This window comes from Pseudonaja textilis, chromosome 3, assembly GCF_049901715.1.
Source record: "Pseudonaja textilis isolate UNSWEBS1 chromosome 3, rPseTex1.2, whole genome shotgun sequence".
NCBI lineage: Eukaryota > Metazoa > Chordata > Lepidosauria > Squamata > Elapidae > Pseudonaja > Pseudonaja textilis.
This window is the reverse complement of record NC_141992.1, coordinates 104126239-104151948: the sequence shown is the minus strand read 5'-3', so window position 1 is coordinate 104151948 and position 25710 is coordinate 104126239. Positions and strand designations below refer to the sequence as shown.

At 42.8% G+C, this 25710-nt stretch overlaps 1 protein-coding gene across 1 annotated transcript in view; it reads left to right on the top strand.

Moving 5' to 3' along the window:
- ADCY10 (adenylate cyclase 10) overlaps positions 1–25710 on the top strand; it is a 199667-nt gene that overhangs the window by 118915 nt on the left and 55042 nt on the right. The window contains 9 exon segments of the mRNA XM_087930379.1: positions 5493–5689; positions 6139–6556; positions 8729–8950; positions 9254–9394; positions 9899–10160; positions 10412–10589; positions 10701–11329; positions 11519–11653; positions 11870–11934. Of these exon segments, the coding sequence (XP_087786505.1) occupies positions 5493–5689; positions 6139–6556; positions 8729–8950; positions 9254–9394; positions 9899–10160; positions 10412–10589; positions 10701–11329; positions 11519–11653; positions 11870–11934 (2247 nt within the window).

Here is a 25710-nt window from a genome sequence, read left to right as displayed (position 1 = left end):
CTAGTCCATATTTGTGGAGAAGAGTCTGCTGCTAGGTGCTGAGAGAATTTGAAGAAGATTTATGTTTGTGACAGTGTAGGTGCACACATACATCTTACACATAAACTGTTTAGAGCGCGTCTTCTGAAAGGTAGAGATATGCTAGCTCATTTGAACTTCGTGAAAATAACTTTTCAGGAGCTACATGAAAAGGAACTGATATTTTCAGAGCTGCATCAAGTTTACATCATTCTTTCCTCATTGGATGAAAGTTATGATGATTACGTATCTTCACTGGAAGTCCTGCCCAGAGATCAACTGACATTGACTGACATAACCGGAAGGTTGTTAGAAGAGGCAAGAAGACAGCTGGATAGGGACCAACTGAGGAAGGAACAACCACAAGAAGAGGATTTGTGTTCAACTGCCTATACTGTTAGGAAATTTTTTCTTGTGGGGCTAGGGGGCATATAGCTAGATTCTGTAAGAAAGGAAAAACAACAGAATACTGGTAATCACCAGAAGGCTAAGAAGAATGTTAGTTTAGCTATGTCTAGCAATTCAACTGTAAACCATGATTTGTGGGCTGTTGATAGTGGAGCATCGCAATGCATTACTAAAAATATGGAGAGGTTTGTAAAGATGTGTACGAGTAAGCAACATGTATCATTGGCAAATGGATGGAAGATGAAAGCGTCTGGTGAAGGTACTGCATATGGTTTCTGCTATCTCATGAAAAACAAAACAGAAACATTCCAACATTTCTTTAACTGGCTAAGATTTACTGAGTGAAAAATGAGGAGTAAAGTAATTACTTTAGTTACTGATAACGGGACTGAGTTTATTAACTAGAGATTCCAAACTATGTTGAAATTGGCTGGTGTCGAGCATAAACGTTCTGCACCTTACAGACCACAACATAACTCGTTTGTAGAATGAAGAGGGCAAACATTACAAGCCATGGCTTGCACTATGTTATCTGATTCAGGTTTGCTTGAAACACTGTGGGGTGAAGCCATAATGTGTAGTAACCATGTTTTAAACAATGTGGTGAATACAACTGGTGAATTGCCATTCACTCGTTGGCGTGGCAAAAAACCAAATTTAAGTTACCTTCACACATTTGGAGCTCCAACATGGGTGCATATTCCCTCACAAGTAAGACTGAAAGGGCAACATAGAGCTAAGAAATTATTTATTGTAGGTTACAAAGCCAACCATAGATTGTTTAGATTTTGGGAACCAGGCACAGCTCATGTTTATTATAGCGCTAGTGCAAAATTTCTTGAGCGCATTGGATGGAATAAACTGGAACAGGAATCCAGCAATGATATTATTATTGACAGCCAAATAGTCCCTAAAGATGAATTAAGTAAACCACGAATAGCCATTGAAGAGGAAGAACAGGCACAAGAGGAAGTAGAAGAACAGGCACAGGAAGAAATAGAAGAACAGGAGCAGGTGGAATGGGAGAGTCCACCAGTAAGCCCTGTATTACCAAGACATTCTACCTGAGTAACACGACGACTTGATAGATATCAGGCTAGTGTTGTATGCCAAGTGAATACAGTTCCTGGTAACTATAATGAACCAAAACTGTATCCTGCTAAGGATCAGGCTGCTTGTCAGGAAGCAATGGATAAGGAACTTGAATCATTAAAAAAGTTGGAGGTATATGAAAATGTCAAGTTACCACCAGGTAAACATGCCATAGGATGTAAATGGATGTATAAGTTTAAGGCAGGTGTGGATGGGACTGTTACCCATAAAGCCAGGTTAGTAGCACAAGGGTTCAGTCAGACAGCAAATGACTATGATGAGGTGTTTCCACCTAGTCTGAGGGCTACTACATTACGAGCAGCATTAGTGTGGGCAGCTAAGGAGAAATGCATTATAAATCATTTAGATGTAGAGACGGCATATCTGCATGCACCGTTGCAACACACTATATATTTAAAGAAACCTTTAGGTATCAAAAATGATAATACAACTGATTGCTGGAGATTGAAAAAGAGTCTTTATGGCTTAAAGCAATCAGGATATGAGTGGAACCAGTGTATAGTTAAGGAATTAACTAAGATAGGTTTTTTAGCTGGCATGGCTGATTCACGTTTGTTTAAAAAGGAAAGTAATGGTGTAGTGTCATTGTTGCTTTGGTTTATTGATGACATAGCATTAATCACCAAAACTGAACAAGAAGCAACTGAACTAATATCACTGTTAGAAAAGAAATTTAAAATAAAACAGTTAGGTGAAATCAAACAATATCTTGGTTTAAGGATAGATAAAACTAGGGGAGGCTACAAAATCTCACAGGCAGATAAAATTAACCAATTACTAAAGAATTTTAAAATGGAACTTTGCAAGCCGGCTAAAACACCGATGAGCCAGGAGTTTAGCCATAGTGATGTTCAAAGTCCTATTTTTGATAAGAACATTTATCAGTCCTTGATTGGTAGTTTATCTTATCTCAGTAATTGGTCAAGTCCAGATATAGATACAGTGTTAACCAATTAGCGACATTTAACACTGAGCCAAATGAAAGGAACTGGCAAGCTGCTACGCGTGTGTTAAGATATCTGAAACAAACAATGCATTATGCATTGTATTTGGAGCCTAAAGATGAACTAAGTCTAACTGCATGTGCCGATGCAAGTTTTGCTACAGACGTAAATACACCTAAATCGACATTGGGTACTATAGTATTATTGGGAAAGGTGTTGATTGGATGGAAGTCTATTCGACAGAAACATTTAAGTTTGTCAACAGTGGAGGCTGAATTCTCATGTTTGTCTTTATTATGTATATATTTAGTTTTTTATAAGCAACTATTAATTGATATGGGAATTGATGTAACAGATTCTATTGTTTTTCATGAAGACAACCAATCAGCAATACAGATGGCTTCAAATATTGCTGTTAAGACACGACACACAGATCTAAGATATTTAAATGTGAGACAATGTGCAAAGTAAGATGATTAAGCTGGAATACTGTATGTCAGAAAATAACATTGCAGATCATTTTACAAAAGCCCAAGGCTATGTAAAGCATAAGGCTTGCTGTGAGGATTATGGACGTAGAATGTAAGGTTGTATATATTGTCCTACCCAAAAGGGAGAATGTTAGGAATGTAAGTCACCTAACAGTTGGGTTGGAAAATATATAAACCAGGATAGACATTTTAATACTGTCTCTTTAAGGGAATGCTAAAATTGTAATTGGGTGTGGTTCCTCAAACGGCCATAAGGTGGAGCTAGAAACCTGGGTTGTTCTGTCCTTTTCTGGAGAGTGTTGCCATTCCTGCATTGACTGTTGCTGATCATCGTTAGTCTTGATTTGATGTGAGTCTATTACTGAACTGTTTTTGATACTGGACTTTGTTATTGGATTATCCCTGGACTGAAAACTGACTGCTTTAACCATGAATGACTTGGACTGTTGGTTGACTGTTGGTTTTACTGGAAGTAAAAACCTACATTTTACAATATAGTGTATTTGTGTGCTAGTTGTGTGTTATTCTTCACTACTCTCACTACGTCTCCCTATGTGCTCTCATTCTCCTAACAGGGAATTACCTCAACAGGGTGCCCAACAAATTTTACTCCCATGTTCTGGGGTGGTTAGAAGTCGGGTACTTGGTATGACTGCTGGTTCTTCAGCTTGTCTCACTGCCCGATCATTCTCATCTGGATCCAGGGTGGCGGCTCGAGTTCTCTCATTTTCTGGTTCCCTCACTCTCCTGTGTTGGTGTCCTGGTGCATCCCTCACCTCAAAATTCTCCAGGGCTTCCCTCACTAGGCGATTTATGTATCGTCTCAGTCAGTCATCAGCTGGTGACTCCTTGCCCCATTCTTCCTGATCCAATAGGGCCTCCAGCTACAATTTCTACCAGGGTTTATGATTACCCCAGGTGAGGGTTATTCCCCTGGTTCTTCCATCCCAGCTGTCTCTTTTTCCTACACCTATAGACCACCAGGGCTTTGTGGAGGTTTCTCAGGCAGCTTCGCTATCTTCGATGGGGTACATTGAGTCAGTGTCTGGCTGGGTAACTGTCAACGTTTCTCCCCAGCATTCAGCTTCCCCTTGATCCTTGCTGTATTCAGACATTTTTCTTTTTTTGCAGGGTCCCCTCAGTAGAGTGAAACTTTTTTTTTTAAAAAAAAATTTCCTCTCTGGGCTGACCTCTATTGCAGATGCTGCTTTATGTCAGGCTACAGAACTTTTCCCATTCAATCAACAAGAATGAACTTCAGAAAATGAAACATATCAAAAGGAATCCTTCATTGAGATGAGACAATTCATGGAGGGATTAAAAGTAGCATCTAACGTGCCTCAGGCATGCAGGGATAGATAAAGGGGTTGAGACCCCTCCCCTTCTCTTGATGTGTATTTAGTAAAACAAAGAGCCAACATGTTTATTCCCTCCCCCCTTTCTGAGAATGATCTTTTTTGAAGTTCCCAGGAGACATCTCCCAGCAGGAATTTTTATGGTCTTATCATCCTGTAGCTGTCTCTTTCAGAGGTGATAGGTTTCTGGGTATCTGGTTTCCATTCCTCCATAGTATATCATGGGTTATTCAAATTCAATATAAGATTTAATATATTCATGTTACATCAAAAATGATTTCTTATACCAACTTCCCCCCCTGCTTCTTCTTTCAAGAAGAATGGCAGATACACAGATCTGACATCTAATATCCTAGTAGACCATCACTTAGGTATAAGCCAACAGAATCCTGCAGTTGTCAAAAAAACAACAACCCAAAACCAGCCCTAGGTTGCATCAACAGAGGGATAGTTTCAAGATCACGTGAAGTGATAGTATCACTTTATACTGTACCGGTGTCACCACACTTAGAATACTGCATCCAGTTCGGGACACCATGACAAAAAAAGCTGTTGAGATCCTAGAAAAAGGACAGAGAAGAACAACAAAAATGATAAAGATCTGAAGGCTAAACCATCTGATGGACAATTGAGGGAATTAGGTATGTCTAGTCCACAAAGAGGAGGGTAGGCGTGATTATGATAGCAATATTCTAGTACTTAAGGGGTATTTTGGGAGGAAGGGGTGGAAAAACTATAAAAAGTGCAAATGGCAAAATGGCATTATGACTTCACCCTTTTATGGTCATATGAAATCAACACATGTAAAAAGGTGTATTTCTTTCATCACCTTGTCATGCCTTGGGTGGGTGGGTGGATAGATGGATAATGGATAGATAAATGGTAGATCGATGATAGACAGACAGACAGATACTGTTAGATTACCTCTCCCTCCCAGATATCCTGTTCTAGGAATTTTCTTGTAACAGAGGGTAGTGTCCTATGTTTTAATAAATTCCTCTCTCAGTTCTGAATAGTGTATCTCTGCAATTGTCTTTTAATCTCTACAATGTAATCTTACTATTCCTAAATGTTGCTTTTGCAGATTTAAACATAAAATTTGAAACTGACTAGTTCAGACACTGTACCACTTTTTTCACAATTTGACTTCGGTTTGTCATTAGGAATTGCTCTGGCTGCACTGGACAATATGAATCCTTCAGAGCAGATGGTGGTGAAATGTGCAGCTGTCATTGGTGTGACATTCACTACAGAGATGCTGCTTTATATTCTCCCGGAATGGACAAAAAGGAAAATGTACCAAACTCTGGCAGCACTGGTGGAATCCCGTATCTTTAAGTGTTGTACTGAAAGAAAAGAAGTGAATGTAACCCAGCGCATGTTATCTAAAGAGTTCAGCATCAGCAATAATGAATTGAAATCACGTAGGCCAGAATCAGGTAAGTTGGTTATTGAAAAATTAGAAATCTCTGAAGCACCAGTTTACTCAAAGGGCATGGAAATGATTGAACAACATTATTGCATTCTGTGCATCAAATTCATGTTAAATTGGTGCTGAAATCTTAAATGTTAGTACTTAACTTTGATTTTTATAGGAACACACAGTAGTCAAATAAAATAAAAGTAATATTTTATAATATGTCTGTCTTCATATAAATCCTTGACAAGTAAATTATAGTACCCACTCACCATGTTCAGATTGTGTTCACTAACATAATTGGAATAAGTATCACAAGAAAATTAGCTGGTGTAGTCATGTTCTTAAATCTAATCAGAAATAGAACATTAGCTATTCCTACACAATGGTAGATTTATGCAGGATGATTTCATTCTTTGATGGTGCAAATACTAAGACTACCTTATTTTTCAGATCTTGGATCAGTTATTTCTAATAGGCTCAAGCTAGAAGAGGCTGTGATGCATTGCAAAATCATGGAGTTTTGCACACCACTGTTGCAAGAAGCAGCTTATGAATTGTGGCTTAAGAATCAGAAAAAAGCCTTGCATTTCAAATGTGCCAGTTATCTGAAGTGGCTAGCTCACCGATGCAAGTGTTGTGGGGAAGGTGATTTCATTCCTTATCATCGGTATGCAGTAGATGGCATGCTTCAAAAATTCTATTCACAGGAAGATAAAATTAAGAATATCAAAGAGGATGTGTTGAATGAGGCTGCTGTGATCCTTGTTTCAGAAACCCTTAAAAAATTGGAAGCATCCCACCAGGAAGGTAGGTATTAATTTGATGGTGCTGGTACAGCAACCTCAACTCTCAGTTTAAATATTTTCCTTGAAAATTGCCAAAATAGACTCTCACAAGTTAGCAGAGAACTATAGAAATTGTAGTCATTTTTGTGGAAAGCTCAAATATCAGAACAAGAACAATACATAGGAAAATATCAACAGAAATAAATAACAAATGAAACCAGAATGGATTTGCAGAACCACAAAGCTGAAAAGAGATGATTCCAAGTAATTTGGTTCAGTCATCTCTGCTTGGTGTGTTTTACACAGAAGTTATATTTCCCCCTATTTGAATAGGTTGGCATCATTGTTTATTTACAATGGAGAACCCAGTTCAGGCAGTGGGTAGAGCTGAGATTAAGAAATATGTCTTAAAACTGTGTTTTGCTTTTTCCATTTACAGCATTTAACTGCAGAAGTATTTTCCATTTGTGTGTGTGTATCTGTGCCCATGTTTTGGGAATAGGCAATTCTCAGTCATCAGAACTGTGCTCTAAGGCTGCTTTCCATACATGATACCAAATTATCTCTCTGTACATTTTTAAATGAATAAAACTAATGCAAATTTTAAAAGGAAAAAGTAAAGAAAGTGAAGTGAAGAAGTGCAAATAAAGAAACAGAAAAAGAAAAAAGAAAAGGAGAGGAAAGATGATAAAGATGCAGCTTCCAAGCTTATCAACAGCAGTTACAAGTATATTTATATTTTATGTCCTCACCCTAAAATTACAACTTGATTTCCTTTTTTCCATAGTCTATCCTTTCTTATCATCAAAGTTCATGTTTTTCTTGTTTCAGCAAAAAATCCATAAGGTGTAATAACTTAGCAATATCTTTGAAATCTTGCTGCTTATGTGTGAGATCTCAAATTATGGTAAAGTAGTCTTCAGGTCTCTATCTATTTGGCAAGTGTTGAGAATCAAGAGAGGAAAAATGCATTTTCATTATCACATAAGAAAGGACTTTTCCAAAAGAGAGGTAAAAGTCAAATTATCCTTTGAAAGAACTCTCTACTGTAGCCTTAATCATATATTCAGTCTGAGTCCAAATGGAACACCATTGTTACTAATAGGATCAATTCATAGGGCAAGGCACTATTTTTCAAATCACCACTTCCTTGGTCCAGCTGACTCAATATTACCAGGTGGGTATGGTTGGGTAGGTACAGCCATCTCGGCTCTGCTGACTCATATTGGCTGGGTTGGCACAGAACAAGTTGCACTGGCTAACTGAACAGGGGGACAACTTGGTGCCCCACAAGATCATCATCTCCACAAACTGCTCATATCCAAGGGCATGCGTGCATGTATATACACATACATACACACACAAGCACACATACCATTCCAAGTTTGGGGACTTTTATCCACAGAAGGAGAGGTCCTCCCCCCCCAAAGCTCATGCATGGTTGCCAACTTATCAATTCAGATGTGGATAAAAGTCTCCAAGCTTGGAATGGTGTGTGTGTGTGTGTATGTGTCTGTGCATGCACGTACCTAGTAATGCCAAAGGAGATGTTCTTCTCCCAATTCCAAATATCCGAGTGTTGTGGCTCTGAGTCCTGAGCCTGCATTGTTAGAGGAAGAGGACTCGGAAGATGAGGAGGAGGAATTGGGAATGCCTTCCTCCCCAGGACCTTCCTCTTCGGCAATGCCTTCCTCCCAGATAATACCTCAGGTTTCAGCAGATAACCGAGAGGGACAGCCTGAGACTAATCAGGAGGAGGAGGGCATATCAGAGCAGCCTCTGACAGGGAATCAAGTAGACGAAGGTTGGCTTGATGCTAGGCAGCGTCGCAGGAAGTAGTATGAGCTGCAGCGTAGGAGGCGTGGACGAATCAGAGAGTGAGCTGAGTCATGGAGACACACCCCACAAGGGATTAAAGTGGGTGTGTTTTCTCTGGAAACTCTGTACAGGACAAAGTGTTACTTTTTCTGTCAGGCCTCGGTGTATTTTGTTTCTTGAAAGCTTTAGTGATTAATGTTTCTGGTTATCTCGTCAGACTTGGCAGGCAGCGTTTGTGATAATGCCAAGAACCTTGTCTGCTTAAAGGAATTAACTCTGTAAATACTGAATCTTCTTGCCTGCCTGTATTTTGTCGGAGTTTGGACTTTTCATCTTCCTTGGAAAGGTGAGACATAACATTTTTGTCCCGTACCAGACTTAAACCATTTTTTGCCCAAGATGGACCACCACCACCAGCAGCAGCAACAGCTGCAGAATGAAAACCAGGCTCTGCAACAGCAGGTGGCCCAATTAATAGCTCAAATTGCTCTGCTGCAGGCTCATGCTGCTCCTCCTGCCCCTCCCTGTCGGAAATGCCCGGTGGCTGTGCCGGATAAGTTTTCTGGGCCTGAGATGTTCCTGGCTTTCATGGGACAGTGCCAGTTGTTTATGGCTATGAGGCCAGAGGATTTCCCAGATGACCGGGCTCGGGTGGGGTTTGTGATAAGCCTCCTTTCTGGCTCGGCTGCCAGATGGGCCACACCTTTGTTGCTCCAGAACAACCCGTTATTAATGGATTACCAGGGGTTTTGGCAACACATGCGCCACATGTATGAGAACCCCATATGAGTGCAGACGGCAGCCAGGCGTCTGAAGGAACTTCGCCAAGGGAAGTGCCCCCTGCAGGAATTTATTTCAGAATTTTGGCTTGTATGTCTGGATTCCAATTGGAATGATGCAGCCTTAATGGACGCCTTCCAGGATGGCCTGTCAGATGAGCTGCAGGATGAGTTAGTTCGAGTGGAACCAGCCCCGACCCTCGACGCTCTGGTGGTGCAATGCTTGTGCATCGATGCCCAACTTCAATGGCGCAAGACCTGTTGTACCGTCCAGGAGTAGCATCTGTACCGCAGCACCCTGTGCAACCAGCGCCCCGGGTCACCCAACGTGTCATGGCAATGGCCGAGGAGCCAATGGAGTTGGGAGCAGTCAGACCTCGCCTGACGGCCCAAGAGCAAACGTGGAGATGCCAAGGAGGTTTGTGCTTGTATTGTGGGGGGGGGGGGTGCAGGACATTTTGCTACTTCTTGTCCTATAAAGCGAAGGGGGGCACTCAAGCCTGTGCCTGAATCTCAGCCTGATCAGTTGGGAAATGGGGCAGGCCCAACCTTGGGGGAAACCCTCGGCCAGGCACGTATCAAACGTCAGCCTGAATTAGCAGAGGTTGACTCTGGGCCCCTTCGGCATCTGCTTTTGGACACTCGGGTTTTCTTGGCTAACCAGTCAGAAGGGATTTCAGCGACTGCGTTGGTGGACTCGGGGGCCACGACTAACTTTATGGACCAGGACTTTGCAGCCCATTTTGATGTCCCCTTGGTTCTGGTAGACCCTCCGATGAGGGTCGAGACTATTGATGGGCGGGAACTTCTTGCGGGACCCATTAAATTAGCTACCCAGCCTTTGCACCTGGTCATTGGAGACCATGAGGAGGCGATCCGCTTTTATGTCACCACAGACCTCCATTTCCCATTAGTCCTTGGCATGGCTTGGCTTCAGATTCATGATCCTCAGGTGGCATGGTCACGAAAAACCATTTCTTTTCCGAGTCTGCAGTGCGTGGACCACTTACGCCACACCTGTGCTGGCCAGTAAATCACCACCCCTGCCGTCTCCATACCTCCTGAACTGATGGATTTTTCGGATGTGTTCAGTGAGAAGGAGGCGGACCAGTTACCCCTGCATCGGCCCTATGATTGCCCAGTGGACCTTCTTCCCAATGTACCACTGCCAAAGGGATGTTTATACTCCATGTCCAAGCCCGAGTTGGCCACCCTACAGGACTTTTTGGACAAAAACTTGGCCCGAGGGTTCATCCGGCCTTCATTGTCCCCTCTCTCAGCCCAGTTTTCTTTGTGAAGAAGAAGATGGGAGACTTATGCTTGTGCTGCGATTACCACCAGTTAAACACCATCACGGTGTGGAATAGCTACCCCTTGACGCTCATTCCGGAGTTGTTGGAGAGGTTGCGGGAGGCCACTATCTTCACCAAGCTCAATCTTCGAGGGTCCTACAACCTGGTGCGGATGCGAGAGGGGGACAAATGGAAGATGGCATTTGGCACCCGATACGGCCATTTTGAGTACACTGTGATGCCGTTTGGGTTGACCAATGCCCCCGCAGTCTTCCAGCACCTGATGAATGACGTGTTTCGGGACATGTTAGATTGGTTCATGGTGGTGTACCTGAATGATATTCTGATCTATTCCGGGTCCAGAGACAGCCACCTTCACCACGTTCGTCTGGTTTTGCAACGCCTTTGGGAACACCAACTTTATGCAAAGTTGGAGAAATGTCTTTTCTTCCAGACTTCCATAGAGTTCCTTGGGCACATCATCTCTCCTGAAGACATCGCCATGGACCCATGTAAGGTTGAGGCCTTGTGCAGTTGGAAACCGCCTCGTCGTGTGAAGGATGTTCAACACTTATTGGGGTTCGCTAACTATTACCGGACCTTCATCCTGGGTTTTGTCAAGCTGACAGGTCCAATAACCCAGCTCCTTCGAAAGAAGGTTCCGTTCCGGTGGGGCTCCCCGCAGCAACAGGCTTTTGAGGCCCTCAAGAAGGCCTTCATCGCAGAACCTGTCCTGAGGCATCCTGATCTGCATCGTCCTTTTGTGGTGGAGACAGATGCATCCAACGTGGCTATTGGGGCTGTGTTGTTGCAAGCCCCGGTGGATAGCATCACTCTTTTTCTCTGTGCTTACTATTCCCAGAAACTCACTCCTTCCGAACGCAATTACACCATCTGGGAAAAAGAGTTGCTGGCTATCAAGGCTGCGTTTGAGACTTGGCAACATCATCTTGAGGGAGCCCAACACAAGGTGGAGGTCCGGATGGACCATCGGAATTTAGAACACTTGTCAATGGCATGAAAGTTGAACCAGCGGCACATCAGGTGGTCATTGTTTTTTGCCCGGTTCAACTTTTTTGTGACCTATATCCCCAGTGGTCACAATCGGAGGGCAGATACCCTGTCCCGCAAACCTGAGTACCTTTGCCTTGAGGACCCCATTCCTCTGCGGATGGTGCTGCCAGCAGAATCTTTGGCCATAGTCCACAACCGGTGGATTTGCAGACTCAGGTGCGAGAGGTGCAGCGCCTAGACGCTTGGTCGCAGCAGAAGATGGGGGAGACTGGACCTGACTCCCCATGGACTTTGGAGGAGGGCTTACTCAAGCATCAGGGCTGGTTGTACGTACCCACGGGGCTGCTTCAAGCCCTTATTATGACTCAGTGTCACGACAACCCTGCAGCTGGACATTTTGGGTTTTTTAAGACCCTCCATCTTGTCATGCAGACTTTTTGGTGGCCTCAAGTATGGCATGATGTCCATGCCTATGTCACGTCCTGTGTACCGTGCAGGCAAGCGAAAGCCGTGACGGGTGCGCCTCCTGGTCTTCTCCAACCTCTGCCGAATCCGGAAAGACCATGGGGAGCAATTTCCATGGACTTCTTGATTCATTTGCCATCATTTTTGGGATTTACGACTGTGCTCGTAGTGGTCGACATGTTAACCAAAATAGCCCACTTTATTCCATGTCGTAAATTGCCTTCGGCCCGTACTACTGCCCAGTTGTTTTTGCAGCATGTTTTTCATCTCCATGGTCTGCCAGACAGAGTAGTTTCTGATCGCGGTGTCCAATTTACAGCCCAATTTTGGAAGAGCCTGATGATCACGTTACAGGTGCAGGTCTGCTTGTCGTCGGCACACCATCCAGAGACTGGATGGCATTCTAGAACAATATTTACATTGTTTTGTCAATCAACAACAGAACAATTGGGTTGCTTATCTCCCTCTGGCGGAGTTTGCCTTCAACAACTCCCAGCACACCTCCACCCAAATGACACCATTTTATGCGAATCTGGGTTTCCATCCGTGGTTATTTCCGTTGTCACTCTTAGATTCCCCAGTTCCTGAGACCCAGGAATTCCTGTCGGAACTACATTCTGTTCAACAATTAATTTGACAGCAATTGATACGGGCCAAGGAAGACTATAAGAGGTTCGCAGATCACTCTCTATGGGCGATGCCTCCGCTGGCTGTGGGAGACTGTGTGTGGTTGTCCACAAAACAACTTCAGATCGACCGCCCGATAAAAAAGCTGGACCATCGGTTCATTGGCCCCTTTCCCATCGAGGTGGTCATCAACCCCGTAGCCTATCGATTGACTCTACTGCGCTCCATGTGAATTCATCCTGTCTTCCACCATTTCCTTTTGATCCCAGACACCCCTTCATGTAATCTCTGACCTCCTGCAGCTGATGATCCATCACCTATATCCGATCATGATAATGCAGTTGACGGCATAGTGGTCAGCATTTGGGATTCCCGCTCATTGAAAGGACGGTACCAGTATTTGATCGAGAGGCAGAGGGATGGACTGGAGGCCCTTTCCTGGGTGGATGCTTCCACGTTCCACGCCCCGGACCTTATATGGAGGTTCCATGACCAGTTCCCCTTGAGGCCACATCCTGACCATCAGACTCGGGGGAAGGGCCCTGCGGTGAGGGATAGTGTTGTGGTTCCGAGTCCTGAGCCTGCATTGTTAGAGGAAGAGGACTCAGAAGATGAGGAGGAGGAATTGGGAATGCCTTCCCCCCCAGGACCTTCCTCTTCGGCAATGCCTTCCTCCCAGATAATACCTCAGGTTTCAGCAGATAACTGAGAGGCACAGCCTGAGACTAATCAGGAGGAGGAGGGCATATTGGAGCAGCCTCTGACAGGGAATCAAGTAGATGAAGGTTGGCTTGATGCTAGGCAGCGTCGCAGGAAGAAGTGTGAGCTGCAGCGTAGGAGGTGTGGACGAATCAGAGAGAGAGCTGAGTCATGGAGACACACCCCACAGGGGGATAAAAGTGGGTGTGTTTTCTCTGGAAACTGTACGGGACAAGGTGTTACTTTTTCTGTCAGGCCTCGGTGTATTTTGTTTCTTGAAAGCTTTAGTGATTAATGTTTCTGGTTATCTTGTCAGACTTGGCAGGCAGCGTTTGTGATAATGCCAAGAACCTTGTCTGCTTAAAGGAATTAACTCTGTAAATACTGAATCTTCTTGCCTGCCTGTATTTTGTCGGAGTTTGGACTTTTCATCTTCCTTGGAAAGGTGATACATAACATCCGAGCATTAGCATTTCCCTGTCTGGTGCCTCCTCCCAGCAAACAGGAAGTGGAGGGTGCCGCTGCTACACATGAAAGCGTGCAGGAGAAAGTTTGCAGGAAGCAGTTCCCTCTGTGTCCAACTTCTTCCTTGACAGATCTTGGAGAAAAGGAGGGGGTAGAAGGGGAGATGCACAGAGCTGGCTGGACAAGCAAAGCAGCAGGAGGAGGGCAGGGTTGGGATTAAAAAATCCCAGCAACCAGTTTGCTGCCCGGTTGCTAGGTGGGCATGGCCATGTGGGCGTGGTCCACTGGAACTTCCTGTTTCCAGCTTCTGGTGGGGCTCCAGAGCCCAGGGGAGGCAGTTTTCACCCTCCCAAGGGTCTGGAGGCTTCCGTGGGCCTCTGGAAGGGTGAAAACAGCCTCCCCCGGGCTCTGGAGAACCACTGGAAGCCAGAAACAGGGCTGTTTTGGTACTTCCAGTTTTAGTGGGAGGGCCGTTTTTCATCCTCCCAAGGGTCCAGAGGCTTCTTTCAGGCTTCTGGCCCTGGGCTGTGGAGGCTCTGCAGAAGCCGGAAACAGGCCCATTTCCAGACTTTCCCCCTCCCAGAGCCTCTGTATGGACCCTACACTTACCTCTATCGAAAATGGGCTGTTTGGAGATTCCTAGGAGGGGGGAGGGTATGCAGGGCCAGCTGGTCGGTTGAAATATGGCTCGGCAAACCAGATGTAACTTTAATATCCGGTTCGCCCAAACCAGTCTGAACTGGTAGATTCCCAACCCAGGAAGAGGGTGATGCTGCTGCGTGTGGCTAAATCATAAAATGAACAGTTGCAGAAACTGGGCATGGATAGTCTAGTGAAGAGAGGGACCAGGGGACGCATGATAGCAGTGCTCCAATATTTAAGGAACAATCCTCAAACGATCCCTAGCAATGCTGGTGGGCTCCAAAGCAATGTCCAGAGCCCAACAGGCTGCCACAGAGAGGAAGGGGTCAAGCTGTTTTCCAAAGCACCTGAAGGCCAGATAAGGAATAATGGATGGAAACTGAACAAGGAGAGATTTAACCTGGAAATAAGGAGAAATTTTCTTACAGTGAGAACAATCAACCAATGGAACAGCTTAGCCCTCGGAAGTTGTGGGAGCTGCATCACTGGAAACTTTCAAGAAGAGACTGGACTGACATCTGTCAGAAATGGTATTGGGTCTCCAGCTTGGGTGGGGGGTTTGGACTAGATGACCTACAAAGTCCTTTCCAACTCTGTTAATCTGTAATTCTAGCAAACAGGGTGAATGAGAGGGAGCTATATAATCAGTAGAATAGGTATCATAAGGGATTAATGGAATGTTTAGAGTAAGAAAGTTGCCATTTATGTGGATTTACTTTCATGACAATAGTAAGGAGCAATAGCAAGAAGACTTTGTTTCCATTCAAACCTCTTTATCAGCAGTTACTTGGTAAGCAAATCCTGTTACACTTCTGGCTTGCATGAATTGTTCCTTCAAGCATAGCCTGAAGCTCCTGGAATATTGTTTCTGATCTGGAAAAAGAGAGAGGATTCTTTTAAAAGAAGATTGAATGTATGATTTTTAAAAATACAGTCCTGTTGAGTTGAAGAATAGCAGGAATTGATATAATTCAGCCAATTATTTTATTGGTAAAGTGTCTGAAATATTTTTCCAATATATAATTAATAAACTCTGTCTATCACTTGGATGACAGGCAATGAAAATGTATAAACCATAGAATCATAATGCTGGTAAGGCCCCCTAGGCCTTTGATTCTATTTGTCTTCACAATTCAAAAACCCACATTAAAGCATTCCAGACAGTCACCTAGGCTGTGTGTGAATAGAATAAATCAGATGGAGTCTTACAATTCTTTGAATAACTGACTCCCTTGTCTGATAGTCATTAGCATGCATTAGGTATGAATTTCCTGCCATCTTTCTTCCATGTCAAACATGGAAGAATAGAGGGAACAAGCCTGATTCTTGTAACACCCACTTGATATGTTTCTCCAGTTTAAACAGGAATTACTGATGTATATCTTTTACATTTGATTTTGAGACAGTGAAGTACAGTATAAATGTAATTATCATACCACCACCAGTTAACTAACTTGCTATCCAGCATATCACAGAGTACTCTACTGAAGTAAAAAGACATCTAAAACATTTTAATAACTTGTTAAAATTACTGAAATAAGAAATAAAGTTAGACCAACAAGTGTTGCTAAGATAACCTTCATTTGATCTGATTTTTTATCATCTGATATGCCTGTCTTCTACATCGGAGGACTTCTAAGATTATCTGAAAGCTGCACAGTGCAAAATGCAGTGCTCACCAGTGCTTGTCAGTGGGTACATATTACATTTCTTTTATGGACTATGCCTTGGCTTCCTATTAAATTAAATGTAATTTAATTTTATGACTGTTGCTGATTTTAACCTTCAAAGCCCTTAATGTAGGGGTGACAAACTCAAGGCCCACGGGCCAAATCTGGCCTTCAGGGTGCTTAGATCTGGCCCATGGAACCAGCCTGGAAATAGCAAAAGACCAGCCCGCAGTGCCTCTGCTAGTGAAAATGGGGTGCAGGGGCCCACACGCAGTCCCCCCATTCTTCACCTGGACAGACTCCTGTAAAATCCTGCAGCAACCACAATTCCCTCACTAATCTGCTTTTCAGCTCCATTCTCTGGCTTGCAGGGAAACAAAAGAAGACCATATGACTACCAGTAAAAAAAGAATTCAATCAGACTATTAACTTCATGATATATTTTTTTCCCTGAGAAGTTGAAAGGTTTTGATTGCACCTTTTTTAAACTGGTAATCTCATGGTCTTCTTTTTTGTCTTGCATGCCAGAGATCAGAGCTGGAAAGCAGGTTAGTGAGGGAATTGTGGTTACTCTGAGGTGGGGTAAGGATTTTGTATTTTGATTGCTCTGGAGTGGAATGGGAGTGAAGATTTTGCATTATGATTGCTCTGGGGTGGAGTGGGAGTGAGGATTTTGCATTATGATTGCTCATAAGTAAGAACCAGTAAAAGAGGAATGGAAAAATCCCTATCTGTAGATCAGCATTTTTCAGTCTTGGCAAGTTTAAGATGGGTAAACTTCATGCTGCCTGGGGAATTCTGGGAATTGAAGTCCATGCACCTTAAAGTTGCCAAAGTTGAGAAGCATGGTCTACACTAGAGCTTAGGGTTTTTCATTCCTGTTTTATTTAGAGTTTGGTGCAATTAAATAAATCAGTTGTGGTTTCCGTAACAAATAGTGATTAGGACTTCCGGTTGTTCTTCTGTTGCATCAGAGTAGAATCCATGATTATGTGTGGTTTTGCTCTGTGTTCGCTTGTTGGAGGGTCCTGAATGAGACCAGAGCCACCCTGGAGGGTGGTGTAGAAAGGGGTGGCTGCTTGGAGGGTTGAGGAGAATTGCAACTCTCCTCCCTGACAAGATAAATCCCCTACAAAGACAAGTTGCACTGGTGGTCTAAAATGGCCACCATGAAGGCAGGAGGCAATCTGGGAAACTAAGACTGTTCTGGAGCAGTGAAGTTGTAAGTGTTGTGTGAACCAGGCAATATACATGGACATTAAGGTGCCCCAGAATTAAGAAATAAAGAATTATTTCCGATAAAAATGTGTCAAAGCAGCAACCAGAGAGAGTGAGAAGAAAATTTGAACTGAAGAAATTGGCTTGGAACATTGAAATGAATTAATTTGGAGGTGGAAAATTTACAGGAAAATATCTCATGACAAAAGATTTGGAAATTAAACTGGATAATTAGTGGATTTTTGGCACTAAATAGTAAAGGCAGGAATTGAATGTGTTTAAAAAATAATAGCTAATAACTGGAATTAGTGAAATTAATAAAAGTTTAAAAAGGAAAATGTGAAAAGAATGGGTGGAATATGGAAATAGAACTGAGACCACCACCTAATGGTACAGGAAAAATTTCAGTGACTCTTTGAAAAGTGCTTGGTCTTTCTAAAATTGGAGTTTAAAAGGAAATAAGAGGAACTCCACTATAATAAAATAAAACCCTGAAAAGTGAAATGCAAGATTACTATAAAGGAAAAAGACATGTGGAGATTTTGGATTATTTGGTGACTTTGGGAAAAAGTTGGAAGAGAAATTAACAGAAGGAACCTGGAAACAAAGACTTATGGACATTAAATATACAGGTGAATCTCAAAAAATTAGAATATCATGCAAAAGTTCATTTATTTCAGTAATGCAACTTAAAAGGTGAACCTAATATATGAGATAGACTCATTACAAGCAAAGCAAGATAGTTCAAGCCATGATGTGTCATAATTGTGATGATAATGGCTTACAGCTCATGAAAACCCCAAATCCACAATCTCAGAAAATTAGAATATTGTGAAAAGATTCAATATTCTAGTCCCACTAATCAGCTAATTAAGCCATAACACTTGCAAAGAGTTCCTGAGCCTTTAAATTGTCTCTCAGTCTGATTCAGTAGGAATCACAATCATGGGAAAGACTGCTGACCTGACAGTTGTGCAGAAAACCATCATTGACGCCCCCCATAAGGAGGGAAAGCCTCAAAAGGTAATTGCAAGAGAAGTTGGATGTTCCCAAGTGCTATATCACAGCACATTAATAGAAAGTTATGTGGAAGGGAAAAGTGTGGAAGAAAAAGGTGCACAAGCAGCAGGGATGACTGAAGCCTGGAGAGGATTGTCAGGAAAAGGCCATTCAAAAGTGTTGGGGACTTTCACAAGGAGTGGACTGAGGCTGGAGTCAGTGCATCAAGAGCCACCACACACAGACAGATCCTGGACATGGGCTTCAAATGTTGTATTCCTCTTGTCAAGCTGCTCCTGAACGACAAACAATGTCAGAAGTGTCCTATCTGGGCTAAAGAACAACAGAACTGGTCTGTTGCTCAGTGGTCCAAAGTCCTCTTTTCTGATGAGAGCAATTTTTGCATCTAATTTGGAAACCAAGGACCCAGAGTCTGGAGAAAGAATGGAGATGCTTGAAGTCCAGTGTGAAGTTTCCAGAGTCTGTGTTGATTTGGGGAGCCACGTCATCTGCTGGTGTTGGTCCACTGTGCTTCGTTAAGTCCAGGGTCAACGCAGCCATCTACCAGGAGATTTTGGAGCACTTCATGCTTCCTTCCGCAGATGAGCTTTATGGGGATGCTGACTTCATTTTCCAGCAGGACTTGGCACCTTCCCACACTGCCAAAAGCACCAAAACCTGGTTCAATGACCATGGGATTACTGTGCTTGATTGGCCAGCAAACTCGCCTGACCTGAACCCCATAGAGAATCTATGGGGCATTGCCAAGAGAAAGATGAGAGACATGAGACCGAACAATGCAGAAGAGCTGAAGGTCGCTATTGAAGCATCCTGGTCTTCCAAAATTTTCGCTTCAATTTTGGCAGAAAGGCTCAAAAAATACTTAAAGAATTTTATTCACCCTGATCAGAATGGATTTTTACCAAAGAGGCAAATTAAAGACAACATGAGGGTAATTCGGGATAATTTGGAATATTATGAGGCGCATCCTGAAAAACAAATGGCTTTGATATTCCTAGATGCCCAAAAGGCATTTGATAATGTGAACTGGAGATTTATGTTACTATTACTGGAACAGATGGGCTTTGCCAGAAAATTTATTCAAGTAATAGAAGCCATATACTATAAGCAAATGGCAAAAGTAATGATAGAGGGAGAATTTACAGACTCTATTAATATAAGAAAAGGCACAAGACAAGGATGCCCGTTATCACCTTTGCTATTTGTACTGACTTTGGAAGTGTTGAATAGAAATATTAGAGAGGACCAAAATATAAAAGAAGATGTGTAGCTAAAAGTTAGTCTACATTTAGTCTACATCTGACTTTGGGGATATTTCTTCATAACCAAAGAAAAATGTATTTTCTGTGCAGTTCATACCCCTTGCTCCCTGGATCTGGATGTCACAAAGCAAAGCTCACATTTTGTAATTAACTCCCGTGCCCCATTTTGGCTGGCAAAGTGCTGCAGGAGGCAGTGTGCTGTCATGCCCACCCTGGCCATGCCCACTTTGGCTATGCCCCCCCCCCCAAGATCAAACACAACCCTCATGTGGCCCTCAATGAAATCAAGTTTGACACCCCTGCCTTAATGGTTTAGCATTAATTAATCACAAGACTGGAATTGCCCCAACCACTTCAGTCATGCTAAAAGATAAATCCCCCAAAGGCATTATTTTTCTGTAATTGGGGTACTCCTTTGAGTGGTTTTTCCATGGTAAGTTTGTTACCTGTAAGCTGTTGCAGGGCTGATGCCAGGTACTGTTTTAGGGTACACATTTTAGCATTTTTGTTTTTCAAAAGTAAGTCAAGGTAATCCTTGACTTCTGAATACAATTGGAATGGGAAATTCCATTGCAAAGTGATGTGGTATTTAAGTGAATCATCATGATTTTACCATCCTTTTTGCTTCAGTTGTTCAGTAGTTCTTTCTATATACTGTTGGTTGATGATAGTAATACTTGATTTTCAGGAATTATGGATTAAGAATTAGTTTCTTATGCACTTATTCTAGAATTGTATTTGTTTCCTTTACAGAAAAAGCAGATTACTCTTTTTTCTTCAGTGCTAAACATCCTAGTGTTGTTGCTCTGATGGAATCAAGTGGTGGTAAAGTGATTTTATTTATACTTCTGAAGTACAAGAACAGAGTTATTCTCTTTCTGAATGATGAAATTAGATCAAACAATTAAGATATCTTTTCATGTATTATTTTTTCTTCAGATACACTTATAGGATGGAAGGATAGTAGGATTAAAACACGTCAGCTTACTACAGGTAAATCTTTTAAACATGACAAGTAATATTAAAAATAGTGGAGGTTGTGGATTATTGTCAAAATGAGACATCCACCTAAAAACCAGAATGGGGAGGAAAGATCTGTTCTCTCTGATATAATATTCCACGTAACATTTGTAACCCCAATCTCCTTACCTAAAATATTTCTGTTTAGAAGAGGGAAATCTTTTTGGAAAGAAAAATGATTGTTTTTGAGTAATGTGTTAATAGATATGACAGGAGATAATTGGGGTAACTGCCAGAATCCTGACAGCTTCATTGTTTTAGACAAAACTGAACTGATCACAGACCTTGGTTACTGTCTTTGAGAGATAATGCAATTGGGCCATCATGGTCAGAAAGGGTTCCTTTCTTTTGCTTCCAGGTGCCATTTCAGATCTCCCAAGGGCCTTTAGGGTAAACGATATTGCACTTGTCATCTGCTTCCAGTTTAAATTTGGTCCTCTTTTATCAGTTCATTTGGGCTGTAAATTAATTTTTAGATATTTCCAAGAAAGAAGCACTACTGTATGAGAAACCACAGAACTGATGAGAGCTTGCAATAAATATTTGCCTCCTTAAAATTTGTATTTTGGATAGAGAAACATATGCATAGAACACTATAGGTATAGAAATATTATTTATTGGCCAAGTTTGGTTGGACATTTGTCTCTGTGGGATATTGTCTGTCTACTGTATCCCATTTATTTTTGCTTAGCAAAACTCAAAGAAATGAAGAATGTTTTTCCCATCTGTCATCTTATTTTGTCAGTTCTTGGTAGCTCTTTTCACACAGAAAGAACCATATGATATATAATTATTTCCAACATAGCAGCACGTGAATAATGTATGTAAGGATTGATGATGTGATTTTTTAAAAATACAGAGCTCTATTGGGAGCTCTATTCAAGTCAATTACCATAGAATACATAGCCATAGTGTCTTCTGCTTCAGCAGGGAGTTGGATTAGCTGACCTCGAAAGGTCCCTTCCAGCTCTATTCTGATTGAGTTAAGATTACAGGTAGTCCTTGAGTTATGACAGGTCACTTAGCAATGGTTCAACCCAGTCCTGAAGTTACATATGTTGCAGCACCCCTGTAGTCATTCGGCCTTATGACTGACCAGAGAAATGCTGCAATATGTCCCCACCATCTATTTCCCCACCATCCTCCTGAAATGCATACAGCATTTGCTGGGAGAAGGAGACAATGTGTAGGAAGGGAAGAGTTTTGCTGGCTGCATGCATCCACTGGGAGAAGGAGATGAGCCCCTAGGAAGGGTAGAGTTTAGTCTCTGCCTGTATGCCTTCCGTCCTCCCACCATTAGCCAGGGACTGAAAGCAAACAGCAAGGAAGGGAAGGAAGATTTCTCTGCTTCACCATTTGCCTTTGCTAGTGGAGTGAAGGTTAACATTTAAAAGGAGAGCGGAGCTGATGTTGCGGCAATACGACCGAATCCCTAGGGGCTCCTAGGGAGTACATCAAAATCCTGACAGCCGGTGGTCTATTGGCTCTAAATTGCCTGGAGGGATGACGATGGAGTAGAGGACACTCTGCTGATCTCAGGGACACCACAATATTCCTGGTAGATCCAGAGACAGCCTCTCTAGCTGACTTGAAAGGAAAGCAGTCATCGTGAACTGCTACAAGGCTGGGGCAGTATCTGATGGAAAGAAAAGAGAAAGTGTGGCCAATCTAGGTGAGAATTTAAAACTTTTTAAATATCAAAGAAAAGAGGCCCCTGGGAAGAACAGGAAAAAGAGAAAGCCAGAATTAAAGGGTGGTGGGTTGATATCCCACCCCCCCGGCCCCCTGGAAGAAAGTGGTGAGGAAAGCAGTTTTTGGTGCAAATAGAAAGAGGAAGCCATTAATTATGGAGTAAAGAACAGAAAATACTTTTAAATTATTTTAAAAACTGGACTGGACTCTTTGAACTTACAGAATTAAGCTAAGAAGACTAAGAAAAGAAAATTGGATTTACTTTTGTTCTTGAATTACTTTTTTTCCTGACTTTTTATATAAGTATAATTTTTAAAGTTAAAAGGGAAGGCAGTGCAACAGTGCTACCTACAGGGAAGAAGAATTAAAAAACAGAGAGAGAAGGAGATATGATTATTGGACTATTAGGCTGACCTTGACAGCTGTAAAAAGTGAAGATAAAGATATAATTGTTTACAGAGACAGAGGGTTACACTGAGAATGTATATTGAAAACAGTGTGACTCTTGGACACTAAAAGAAACAAAGAAGATACAAAGAAACAGAAACCAGAACTCCTTCTGAACTGTTTGGATTAATTGTTTTTGTGAGTTGCTTTGATTAATGTGACAAAATTGCACTGTGGAATTTAGCAAAGAGAAGCAATTGAAGGCTGGATGCTGAGACTTGGTGATATAAGGTGAATTGCAACTGGATAATTAAATCATATCCTTCCTAGCAGATATTAACATACAAATCTTATTTTTTTTTTATTTTTTTCTTTCCTTTTTGAATATCTTTTTACTATTTTTTTCTTTTCTTCCTTTCTTTTTCTGTACTTTTCCCTTTTTAAAAAAAAACCTAATTTTTGTATTTTCCTTTTTTATTATATACCATTTTACAAGGAGATGGATATTGCTTCTTTTCTCTCTCCTTGCTTTCTTTCCTTTTGTTAGCCATTTTCATTATCATTTTTTTTTCACTCTCTTTTAGCTAGTTATGAAGGGGGAAAACTATATTTATTTTTACTTTTTATTTATAATTGAGATTTTTTTTTTACTTTGGATACTACTTTTACCTTCTCTTTGGATTGTACAACATTACTTATATGGAATACATTGGATTAGGGTGTAGTTCCCAAAGTGGGTGGTACCACCCCCTGGGGGGGTGGGATGCCTTAGGGGGGCACTAAGAGGCAAGGGGGGTGGCTGGGGGGGTGCTAAGAGGTGGCAGGGGGGCATTCGAGGTGCCGGCGCTGCAGGTTCACCCATTGACTAGCACCACTCTAGAGCTGGCACCTCCAATGCAGAAGCGGTGGCACATTATGTGCCACCGCGGCCGCGTTTAACATGCCTCCTCCTGCTGCCTCTTAGCACCCCTCTTCCGGCCCCCTTGGGGATGCTAAGAGGTGGCAGGGGGGCATTCAAGGTGCCGGCCGGCCCTGCAGGTGCACCCATTGACTAGCACTGCTCTGGAGCTGGCGCCTCCAATGCGAAAGTGGTGGCATGTTATGTGCCACTGTGGCCATGTTTGACATGCCGCCCCCTGCTGCCTCTTAGCACCCCTCTGCTGCCCCCCTTGGGGATGCTAAGAGGAGGCAGGGGGGCATTCGAGGTGCTGGCCCTGCAGGTTCACCCATTGACTGTAGTAACGCTTGGAGCCAGCACCTCCAATGCAGAACTGGTGGCACGTTATGTGCCACTGTGGACATGTTCAATGTGCGTCCCCCCTGCCACCTCTTATCATCCCCAAGGGGGCCAGCAGATGGACACTAAGAGGCAACAGGGGGGCGTTTGAGGTGCCAGCCCTGCAGGCTCATCCCATTGACTGTTGTACCGCACTGGAACCGGCGCCTCAAATGCGGCAGCGCATTGGGAAAAGCTGCCACTACCACTTTCCCAAAGTGCCACCACTGTTGCATTCTGTCTGTCTGTCTGTCCGTCCGTCTGTCCATCTGTTCATCCATCCACCCAAAAGGTCTTTCTGTTTGCCTGCCTGCCTTCCTGCCTACCTATCTGTCTGTCTTTCTGTCTACCTACCTACCTACCTATCCATACATACATCCCAAAGATCTCTCTGTCTTCCTGCCAGCCTACCTACCTACCTATCTACCTATCTACCAATATAGATCTATCTATCTATCTATCTATCTATCTATCTATCTATCTATCTATCTATCTACTTACCTACCTACCTACCTACCTACCTACCTATCCATCCATCCATCCATCCATCCATCCATCCATCCATCCACAAGGTCTGTCTTACTGCCTGCCTACCACCTACCTACCTATCTATCTACCAATATATCTATCTGTCTGTCTGTCTGTCTGCCTGCCTGCCTGTCCCCCCTATCTCCCTCCCTCCCTCCATCCATCCATGTTTGAAGAGCCGCCCCCGCAAGCACATCGGGAAAGTAGATCAAAGTCAGTCTGGGAGGGAGGGAGGGAGAGAGAGAGAGAGAGAAAGAGAGACCTGATGCATCAGATTGAATGAGGCCTAGTTTAGACTGAGGCCCTTTTCCACTTTGAAACATCTTTGCCAGCATATTGAAACCTCTTTGGCTTCTATTAAAAGTTTTGTGGACGAAACATGGTCAAGACTATCAGGAAGCTCTCACATTTTGTTGAGGCTTTAAACAGGATCCATTGGACCAGATCTCCACCCTAAAAATTGCTTTTCCCCAATGTATTACAGTGTTAATTCTGAAGAAGGCAAAACCAAAATGTACTGGTAAATTACAAGAACACACACACACACACACACACACACACACACTCCCTTCTAACCCTGCTGGAGCAGGTGATTGGACTAGAATAGATATCTCATTATCTTTCTCCTCCCTCTCTCCCTCCCTCCTTCTTTATTTCTTTTTCTTTCTGTCCCTTCCTTCCATCCCCCTTCTTTGTCTGTCCCTTTTTCTTTCTTTCCTTTTCTCTTTCTTTTCTTCCTCTCTTCCTCTCTTTCTTTTCTCTCTCTCTTTCCCTCTCTCAGGCTCACCCCTTTAGATCAGGGGTCGCCAAACTTTTGGACCTCAGGGACCACCAAACTCATAATTTTAATCCCGGAGACTATTAATATGAATTTTGACTGACAGTGGCTTTCTGGTGTTGGTGGGAGAGAGAGAGGGGGGGGTCGGATCCAACTTCTCTCTCTGCCTCCCTCTCTCACACACACAGGCAGGGGTGGGATTTAGACCCCTGATCTAAAGCTTTCAAAACTCCAAAAACAGATCAAATAGCTCTGGGGAGGCCAGTCATAAATTAGAACACTTGCTAAACAACCGGCCATTAATTGAGGACCACTTGTATTTGGTTTGCCAGTCACATGATCAGCAAGCCACACCCTCAAATTAGGCCATGCCCACAGAAATTTTAATCCCACCCCTGGGTGGAGGGCACCAAGGATGAGTTTGTAGCATCAAGGGGGTGGTGGACTTAAAAAGTTTGGGAACCACTGCACTACAGCATATATTACAGTATTCTAGGATGAGGCATTTACCTTTCTTCAACTTT